We start from the raw sequence: 11,066 nt of genomic DNA, 5'->3' as shown, positions 1-11,066 counted from the left end.
CTAGGCTTGCTCGGGAGAAACCTTCCTGCCGATCTATAAATTACGTCTCCGTAATCTAGCATGGGTAGGATGGTCATCTGAATCAGGGTTAGTTTGGCAGCTGGGGGAAAGAGGAGCGATTACGATAAAGGAAACCAAGTCTAGATTTAACTTTAGCCTGCAGCTTTGAAATGTGCTGAGAGAAAGGACAGTGTACCATCTAGCCATACTCACAAGGACTTTGTTATGAGGTAACCTACCATACATAAGCTCTAAGATCCTCAACTGAGCGTAGTAAATCACACCTGTGAGGAGAGAGGTATTCATCTTCTTACTAACCCACATTACTTTTGTTTGGAGGTGTTCAGAACAAGGTGAAGGGCAGAGAAAGCTTGTTGGAACCTAAGAAAGCTTTCCAGATATCAACAGTAATACAGATCAAAGGCACGGCAGAGACAAGGGAGAAGCTCTAAAGTGTTGATTTATGACATTTGAATTGCAATCAGATGGCAACAGGATCATATTATACAGCAATTTCATCAGGAACATGAAACAAAGCAGGCGAGAGGTGGTTAGAATAGGATGGGGGGCCAAAATCTGTGTACCAATAGAGTCAGAGTCCGAATGTGGGAAGCAACATAGTCTGTCCCAAGGTACGGTAAACAAGAAAGTTCATAGTCAACAAAGCATGCAGGAATACATGAGGCAAATAGCAAAATAGCAAAATGCACAAGAAAGAATAAACGACTTGGTGCTAGCCATTGTAAGTTCAGAGTCACTCCGCCAACATGCTGTGTGCGGAGGACGAGAAGCTCGGTAGAGAGGGGGGAGTGTGGTGGGGGTACCTGTACCAGACAGGGGGAGCAAGCCAGGGCAGATGGTGAACAGATCGCAGTGGAATCGAAGCAGCAGTAGCAGCAGGCAGCTGGAGTAGGTTCACACCCACTTGGTAGAAGCTTTCTTTCTGGAGGCAGACTTTTGTAGAAAATGCCAGTGGGATGGTCTCTGAATAGCAGGAGGGTGCTTCAAGGCCTCTGGATTTTGGGAGGGGTAGCCTGTTGAGTCTCCTGCCATGTGTTGGGCTCAGAGCTTCGACACCTTTCACTTCACGCCTCAGTGCTAATTGAAGTTGTATCTGGTGTGTCCAAAATAGGTGTAGGCTTGGAGTTTTTGATCTGGAGTAAAGGTTATGCTGTGGAGGGTAAGCGAAAAATCCAAGTTTCTCTAAACTCCAACTATGTTATTGTAAAAAAAACATGTTAAAAAAATGTGAGAGCTCACATGCAAAATGCACCCTACTTGGGGTAGGGTATGGTCTCTGATCAAAAGTACTACACTTTATGGGGAGTAGGATGTGTGGCTCTGGCCCTAAATACTGCACTACATGGATAGGGTGTGATAGAAGATTGTAACACTCTTCATAGATACAAACATACTCCTATTACTACCCCCTCCCTCCAGCCTCTGGACCTCATGGAGAACCTCAGTAACAGATGGTCCTATGGGTTTGCCTTCGAGCTGTATCCTCAGTGTCTTGCTTCTTTTCTCAGAGAATTACAGACCTTCAACGTTCCACCCTGGCCAAAGGTAATTCAAAAATGTTCTGAGTGAATGGAATACTGAACAGGGTGTGTCAGAACCACGATACTAACCTAAATGACAGAGTGAGAAGAAGGAAGCCTGTACAGAACAAAAGCCCTCAAAGGAAATATAAATTATATTTAAATAATAAATTCCTTGGTTTCCCAGAAATCCTGCTTATTCCCTTCTGATTCCGGGAATCCTCCAACCAGGATTTCGGGAAAACCAGTGAATTTATTGAAAGTTTCTGGAATTTTGCAACCCTAGTCTTTGCTCTCTTTTGTATATTCTACATAGTTCGTCATCGTGGTTGTGCTGTCGGCCCTGCAGAGGAGATCCAGACACCTGCCCATTGATGAGAAGCTCCCCTTTCTCAACAACCGCTTTGGCATTGTTGTGTGAGTCACACTGTAACCCCTGACCCTTTACCAGTCAACCCATACTGACCCTTAAAGATAGAGACAAACACACACTGGTTTTCATCTCAAATCACATCCTATTCCCAATATACAAATGTAGGATCTTAGCCAGTTTGCTACAGCAGACAAATAATCCTGCAGCAACAGGAAATGTGAATGATTATGCTTTTGTCGGGGTTGATCCATTTTTCATTAGGGCAAATTAAATCTGACATTTTAAAGTGGAAATTACCAACTAAAGAAGCCTTTTTAAACTTTGAAAACTCTACAAGTTTGCATTTCCTGCTGTGCAGGAACATTCTCAGCAACAAAAGGGTGATTAAATTAGGATCCTAAATCTGTAATGCTTTCTATATAGTGCATTTAACTAGGCAAGCCAGTTAAGAACAAATTCTTATTTACAATGATGGCTTACCAAAAAGGCTAAAGGCCTCCGGTGGGGATGGGGGCTGGGATTAAAAATTACAAATAAAATAAATAAAAATATAGGACAAAACACACATCACGACAAGAGACAACACAGCACTCATAAAGCGAGACCTAAGACGACAACATAGCATGGCAGCAACACATGACAACACAGCATAGTAGCAACACAACATGGCAGCAGCACAACATGGTAGCAGCGCAAAACATGGTAGCAGCACAACATGGTAGCAGCACAAAACAGGGTACAAACATTGTTGGGCACAGACAACAGCGCAAAGGGAAAGAAGGTAGAGACAACAATACATCACGCAAAGCAGCCACAACTGTCAGTAAGAGTGTCAATGATTGAGTCTTTGAATGAAGAGATTGAGAAAACTCCAGTTTGAGTATTTGTTGCAGCTCGTTCCAATCGCTAGCTGCAGCGAACTGAAAAGACGAGCGACCCAGGGATGTGTGTGCTTTGGGGACCTTTAACAGAATGTGACTGGCAGAACGGGTGTTATAAGTGGAGGATGAGGGCTGCAGTAGATATCTCAGATAGGAGGGAATGAGGCCTAAGAGGGTTTTATATGTAAGTCGCTCTGGATAAGAGCGTCTGCTAAATGACTTAAATGTAAATGTAAGCATCAACCAGTTGGTCTTGTGACAGGTATACAGAGATAACCAGTATACAGAGGAGTATAGAGTGCAGTGATGTGTCCTATAAGGAGCTTTGGTGGCTAATCTGATGGCCGAATGGTAAAGAACATATAGCTGCTCGAGAGCACCCTTTCCTGCCGATCTATAAATTACGTCTCCATAATCTAGCATGGGTAGGATGGTCATCTGAATCAGGGTTAGTTGTGCAGCTGGGGGAAAGAGGAGCGATTACGATAAAGGAAACCAAGTCTAGATTTAACTTTAGCCTGCAGCTTTGATATGTGCTGAGAGAAGGACAGTGTACCATCTAGCCATACTCACAAGGACTTGTATGAGGTAACTACATTTACATTTAAGTCATTTAGCAGACGCTCTTATCCAGAGCGACTTACAAATTGGAAAGTTCATACATATTCATCCTGGTCCCCCCGTGGGGAATGAACCCACAACCCTGGCGTTGCAAGCGCCATGCTCTACCAACTGAGCTACACGGGACCACCAGGAGCCAGGATCAAGCTCTAAATCCCCAGAGGTAGTAATCACACCTGTGAGGAGAGAGGTATTCATTCTTCTTACTAAACCACATTACTTTTGTTTTGGAGGTGTTCAGAACAAGGTGAAGGGCAGAGAAAGCTTGTTGGACACTAAGAAAGCTTTCTAGATATCAACAGTAATACAATCAAGGCACGGCAGAGGACAGGGAGAGCTCTAAAGTGTTGATTTATGACATTTGAATRTGCATCAGATGGCAACAGGATCATATTATACAGCAATTTCATCAGGKAACATGAAACAAAGCAGGCGAGAGGTGGTTAGAATAGGATGGGGGGCCAAAAGTCTGTGTAACCAATAGAGTCAGAGTCCGAATGTGGGAGCAAACATAGTCTGTCCCACGGTACGGTAAACAAGAAAGTTCATAGTCAACAAAGCATGCAGGAATCATGAGGCAAATAGCAAAATAGCAAAATGCACAAGAAAGAAAATAAACGACTTGGTGCTAGCCATTGTAAGTTCAGAGTCACTCGCCCAACATTGCCTGTGTGCAGGAGACGAATGAAAGCTCGGTAGAGAGGGGGGAGTGTGGTGGGGGTACCTGTACCAGACAGGAGGAGACAAGCCAGGGCAGATGGTGAACAGATCGCCAGGTGGAATCGAAGCAGCAGTGCAGCAGGCAGCTGGAGTAGGTCTCACACCCACTTGGTAGAAGCTTTCTTTCTGGAGGCAGACTTCTTGTAGAAAATGCCAGTGGATGGTCTCTGAATAGCAGGAGGGTGCTTCAAGGCCTCTGGATTTGGGAGGGGTAGCCTGTGAGTCTCCTGCCATGTGTTGGGCTCAGAGKCTTCGACACCTTTCACTTCACGCCTCAGTGCTAATTGAAGTTGTATCTGGTSTGTCCAAAATKAGGTTGTAGGCTTGGAGTTTTGATCTGGAGTAAAGRTTATGCTGTGGAGGGTAGCGAAAAATCCAAGTTTCTCTAACTCCCAAACTATGTTATTGTAAAAAAACATGTTAAAAAAATGTGAGAGCTCACATGCAAAAATGCACCCTACTTGGGGTAGGGTATGTGCTCTGATCAAAAGTACTACACTTTATGGGGAGTAGGATGTGTGGCTCTGGCCCTAAATACTGCACTACATGAGGGATAGGGTGTGATAGAAGATTTGAACACTCTTCATAGATACAAACATACTCCTATTACTACCCCCTCCCTCKCAGGCCTCTGGACCTCATGGAGAACCTCAGTAACAGATGGTCCTATGGGTTTGCCTTCGGAGCTGTATCCTCCAGTGTCTTGCTTCTTTTCTCAGAGAATTACAYGACCTTCAACGTTCCACCCTGGGCCAAAGGTAATTCAAAATGTTTCTGAGTGAATGGAATACTGAACAGGGGTGTGTCAGAATGTTGTTTAGYGAGTGTAACACCAGTGTAGCAGGAGTGTCAGGCAACATTAGAGCCTCMGRGGGATCTCARTACCTGCTGGGTTTCTCATCTCCCTAGTATCAAATCAAATGTATTTATAAAGCCCTTTTTACATCAGCAGATGTCACAAAGTGCTTATACAGAAAACCAGCATAAAACCCCAAACAGCAAGCAATGCAGATGTAAGAGCACGGTTGTCACGCCGGTATAAAGGATCGGGAGACAGGCGCAGGAATGCGTAATAGGGTTTGTTATTGACCCAAACTACAGCGTGCCATGTAAATGCACGGGGACGAAGACCAAACAAACACATATACAAAACACAGGGTTGAAACCCAAACAAAAAAGCGAGGAGTACCTTGATTAAATACACAAGCGCACAATGATACTACACGGGTCGAGACCTGTAATCATCTGCACAATGCAAGCGGCACGAAAGCCAAAACACAGCACAGGTACTCACACGACCAACAGACATTGGAACAAGGATCCGTGACAACGGTGGCTGGGAAAAACTCCTTAGAAAGGCAGGAACCTAGGAAGAGTASTTGATTGATTCATGAATGCCACTGTTTGCTGTATTGTGCACTGTAGCATTGATAATGGTTAGGGCTGGGAGTTTTTYCTGACCACATAGCCCTAGTGACAATGATATGTGCACTGCTCTCAAAACAAGCAAAACTTTGCCTTTGCAGCTTTTGTGTACCTTATGGGTGCTCTCGAGGTGGGCCTGGCCTATTTCCCTTTCTTTGCGTGTCTSTCAACCCCTTGCCGAGAGTTTGGGGCTGTTCTGGGAATCCTCTACTCTTTGACATGGTGAGTGCACGTTTGATGTGATGTCATGACGTAGGGTCAGGAGTTTTTACCGACCCTGAGACCTGACCGGTTGAAGTCAGGGTCAGGGTTTTTTCTGGTCAGGCAGGGCACATGGCCAGGACAAATATCTTGTGGCTCTATAGGGACGTACAGTGCTGTGAAAAGTATTTGCCCCCTTTCTGGTTTTCTATATTTTTGCATATGTTTTATGCTGCATGTTATTAGATATTTAACCAAAACCACATTTTAGATAAAGGGAACTACCACCACCATGCTTGACCATTGGTATAAGGTTCTTACTGTGGAATGCAGTGTATGGTTTTGCCAGACATAATGGGACCCATCTCATCCAAAAAGTTTACTGAAGTTTACCAAAAAAGCGCCTGTAAGCACCTGGATGATCATCAAGATTCTGKGAAGAATGTTCTATGGACAAATGTATAACAAAAGTATAACTTGTTGGACGACATGGGTCCCATTATGCCTGGTGAAAACCAAACACTGCATTCCACAGTAAGAACCTTATACCAACGGTCCAGCATGGTGGTGGTAGTTCCCTTTATCTACAATTTGTTGCTGCCTCAGGACCTGAATGACTTACCTTAATAGAAGGAACCATGAATTCTGAATTCTACAGGAGAATGTCAGGCCATCTGTCTGTGAGCTGAAGCTGAAGTGCAGCTGGGTCACGCAGCAAGACAATGATCCAAAAYACACAATCAAGTCCACATGAAAATGGTAAAAAAGCAACAAATKTGAAGTTTTGGAATGGCCTATTCAAAGTCCAGAAAGTCAAAGTCAATTGAGATGTTGTGGCAGGACTTGAAACGAGCAGTTCATGCTTGAAAACCCACAAATGTCGCTGAAAAAAAGCAGTTTTGAAGTCGGACAAAATTCCTCCACAGCAGTGTGAGACTGATCAACAACTACAGGAAGCATTCGGTTGCAGTCATTGCAGCTAAAGGTGGCACAACCAGTTATTGAGTGTAAGGGGGCAATTACTTTTTACACAGTGTAACGGCTTTCTTCCATAGGTGAAGGAGAGGACCAAAGTGCAGCGCGGCTAGTGTTCAACATGTTTAATCAAGAACACAAGTGAACACTACAAACAACAAACAAAATAACAAACCGTGAAAACCGAGACAGTCCTATCTGGTGCAGAACAAACACAGAGACAGGAAACAAACACCCACAAAATCCCAACACAAAACAAGCCTCCTATATATGATTCCCAATCAGGGACAACGATTCACAGCTGTCTCTGATTGAGAACCATATTAGGCTAGACACAGAAACAGACGAACTAGACACACAACATAGAATTCCCACCCAGCTCACGTCCTGACCAACACTAAACAAGCAAAACACATAATAATTCTGGTCAGGACGTTACACACAGGGGCATTGGATGTTGCATAACTTTGTTATTTATATAAATAAAATAAGTATTTATTTTTTTGTTATTTGGTTCCCTTTTATCTAATGTTAGGTTTTGGTTGTAAAAAATATGCAATAACAGGGGAAATCCGAAAGGGGGCAAATACTTTTTCACAGCACTGTACCCGTAGACAGCTTGATTTAGTCATTACAGGAATTGCCCAGCTTACTGAATACGTAGCATTGAATATATAACTTCCTTATAAGGAATCTCCCGCCCTCCAGCCCTGTAGTTCGGTTTTATTTGCAGGATAATCATCACGCTGTGGGATACAGTGAATGTGTCCCACTGGTAAGAGTGATGGAGTATCAAAACAAGCCAACAAGTCGTTTACCCTCGCCATTCAGATACTTCAAACAATGTGGTATAACAGGCTGCTATAGCAATGAGGTTTAGCAACATATACTGCCTGCAAGCAAGAGTACTGTAGCACAGTGGGTATTTTAGCATGTAAATTCTTTGTGGGCAAAAAAAAAAAAAAGTGGGATGCATGCCAAGCAAAGCCACTACACACAACACAACACTAAACAAACATGAATTGGCACTATAACGTGTGACAAACGCCCAACAATAGGGCCCTACATAAAGTACCAAACAGGTCCCAACACTTACCACTGCTACCTGACTTTATCAGCGGAGCCTTGTCTGCGCAGGAAACAAGTTATTCAGCCTCCTTTACTTCCTTTCTAAAAATTTAAAAATAATGGTTGAAATCTTTGACGTCATTTTATCTGTGCCAAGGACCTTGAGCCTTCTTGGATGGGCACTTCTATGGCAGCAGCCGGAAAGGCTAGAATTGTCAATGTCTCCTCTTATCTTTGGCAGTGACGTAAGTCACCCATGAGTGATGAACACTGAGCCAATCACTGCGGCAACGCTCCGTATTTTCTGCTGGCTTGCCCCACACACGAAAAGCACTGAGCTAGGCTGAAACACCTCCATTTTGGAGCTGCCTTACTCAAGACAACAAAAAAGAGACCATGTTTGTATGCACCTTTATTAACTCAGTGATATAGATGTTTTACATTGTTTGCAAACCTGATATGTGACACGTATTAATGCCAAAATAACATGCCAAACAGGCAAGCCCCCCCCCCCCAACCTTTTTTAATAAGTTGTAATAAAACAACAAAAAATTGGGGCTCAAACCACCCACCTGCCGACTTGAATGACGGTCGCCTCTTACTGTAGCACTTATCAAGGTGAAAATAAAAATGGATATGCACTCTTCTGGGAAGAGGGTGACAAACCACCAATATGATGATTGTTGTGATATAGAATGTGTTGGAATCCATTTTTGTGTTACCGACATCCTGGCGATTGATAGCACAGAAAACAGAAAAGCCTGTTTGATAGCAGACAAAATAGTCTTATCCTAACTTTATTGGCATTGAATACCTGTCGTTGATGCTAATTCCACTCACAAAGCAGGTTTACATCCGTTTATTAGCATTGTCATTACGTCTTGCTAAATGCTTATACACTGTATGATCTTTAGCATATTTCCCAAGCCATTCATCTCACATATAGTTCCCAAGTACAGTATGTGATGTTATTGCATTCAATAATATATCTTTATCACACATGCCAAATGAGTTATTCCTCTCACTTACATACATTTAATGCTATATCCCTGACCATATTTTCCAAGTCATTCATCACTCTTTACAGTAGCTGTGGCCTATGTATTTCTGTGTCTATTGACTGCCATGTGAATTTGAACTTGTACTCTGTAGATACTGGGTAGTCACCAGAAGCTAGTCTACCAGTGGCCGACCATTTTCTCTCGTCTTCCTCCTGGGGCGGTTCACGTACATGCTGGTCAAAGCTGTTCGGATTCGACTCCAGCTTTGAAACTGAGGTGAGAATTTCAGTTGGAGAAATAGTTGTTACACATCCGTTTGAGGACTGTGTCAGTGAAATGGGGAAATGAATCTCAATTGCGATATCAGATATGATGAAATACATACTTGTGTTATTTACGACTCATATTCAAATGAGATTTACAGTTGAAGTCGGAAGTTTACATACACCTTAGCCAAATACATTTAAAATCAGTTTTTACACAATTCTTGACATTTAATCCTAGTTAAATTCCTCTTTTAGGTCAGTTAGGATCACCACTTTATTTAAGAATGTGAAATGCCTTCCACAAGCTTCCCACAATTAAGTTGGGTGAATTTTGGCCCATTCCTCCTGACAGAGCTGGTGTAACTGAGACAGGTTTGTAGGCCTCCTTGCTCGCACACTGCTTTCCTGTTCCTGTCTCTACATAATTTTTCTTCCAGTTCTTTCTCATAGGATCCGACTGGTCAGGGGCTTTTGTCGCATATGGCGCCTCTCCATCTACCACTAATATGCACTTTTGAGAGATTGTTTCCTTTAGCCCATTTCCTCGCCCTACAACCTTCTGCGAATACGTATGTTTTGGCTGTCTCGTGCTTCATTGTCTCCCTCCCATTTGGTCCAAAGTCCCATTTTTCTCGGCCTGTACATCCACAGCTCCTTTACATACAAACTAATCCTTTGCTCTACCATGATTGTCTTGAGATGTGTTGTCCTTTCCCACTTCCAATTCCAATATCCCATCCTTCATAACTTTTCCATGCCTCTCCTCGTTGATTACTTGCCACTCATCTATCTTCTAGTCTTTGTCAATCGGCACCAACCGCGCTCGAGTCCCTCCGTGACATTTCGCCCCCACTGACAGCCACCCCACGACAACAGATGATGCTGCCACGCGCCCGCGTGAAACTTCACCGGTTGGGGGATGGGTGGTTTGTACTTGGATTCCAGACCTTGAGACGAGAAAAGTACTACATTCCCCTTTAGTTTGTTCCCATAAAGACGTAATGTTCTGATCGTGATTCATGGGAAGCCCCTGAACAGTTATGCTTCAATCTCTCTGGTTTCATCAGAACACAGACTAGTCCCACAAATTCAGTTTATGATCTCTTCATCCCGTTTGTGCAGGTTGAGCTTAAACACCAGTAGCTCTTGGGTCGCTCTTGTGCCTTTTATGGGCAGCCTAGGGTTATTGGAGGCAGTGGTGTCTTTTCCCTGCTCATTGTTGTTGTAGTAGAACAGTGGCTGTGGTCAGGTTATGTCGATATAGGACTCGTTTTACTGTGGATAATAGATACTTTTGTACTGTTTCCTCCAGCGATTCTTTCACAAGATCCTTTGTCTGTTTGTTCGGGGATTGATTTGCCACCTTTTCGTCCGCAAATACCCCCTCATACGTTTTCTCTCATAGGAGAGACACGAACGCGTCTTCTTTCCTGAGCAGCATGATCGGCTGCGTCGGTCTCCATGGGTGTATATACTTGTCATGTTTACTAAATTGTTTGTAAGTACACATTAATCAAGTATGAACGTACGTACCTTCAGGCTGTTCTTGGGAATTCGCTCCCAGGATGAACCAGACTTCTGGAGGCTCTACCATTTTTCTTTTGAAGGTCTGGCTGATTTCGTTTGATCTTTCCCATTGGATTCATCACTCAAAGACGGCACTTGAGTTTTGAGAGGCTTAATACGCATCCACATTCGGAATAGCACCTCCAATTGTAGCTTTCGAAATTATGTCAATTAGACGTTTTACTCAGAAGCTCTTTAAAGCCTATCGACATAATTTTTCTGAATTTCCAAGTGTTAAAGACAGTTCATCTTTAGTGTTATGTAATTTTCCTCACACTGAATTTGTGACTACAAGTGATTATAAGTGAATATAATCTGCTCTGTAAACAATCTTGTTGGATAGAGAATTAACCTACTATGTCATGCCACAAAGACAGTGTCCTAACACCGGAACTTTGCAAAACTATAGGTTTGTTCATTAACAAGAA

General features: G+C 43.1%; 1 protein-coding gene across 1 annotated transcript in view; it reads left to right on the top strand.

The window, feature by feature from the left end:
• LOC112068289 (stimulated by retinoic acid gene 6 protein-like) overlaps window positions 1-11,066 on the top strand; it is a 29,643-nt gene that overhangs the window by 5,067 nt on the left and 13,510 nt on the right. Inside the window, 2 exon segments of the mRNA XM_024135391.2 lie at window positions 4,764-4,894; window positions 5,663-5,787. Coding sequence (XP_023991159.2) covers window positions 4,764-4,894; window positions 5,663-5,787 — 256 coding nt within the window.

This window comes from Salvelinus sp. IW2-2015, unplaced genomic scaffold, assembly GCF_002910315.2.
Source record: "Salvelinus sp. IW2-2015 unplaced genomic scaffold, ASM291031v2 Un_scaffold356, whole genome shotgun sequence".
NCBI classification, from domain to species: domain Eukaryota; kingdom Metazoa; phylum Chordata; class Actinopteri; order Salmoniformes; family Salmonidae; genus Salvelinus; species Salvelinus sp. IW2-2015.
Note: the sequence above shows the minus strand (reverse complement) of the source record. Positions and strands in the feature narration are given on the sequence as shown.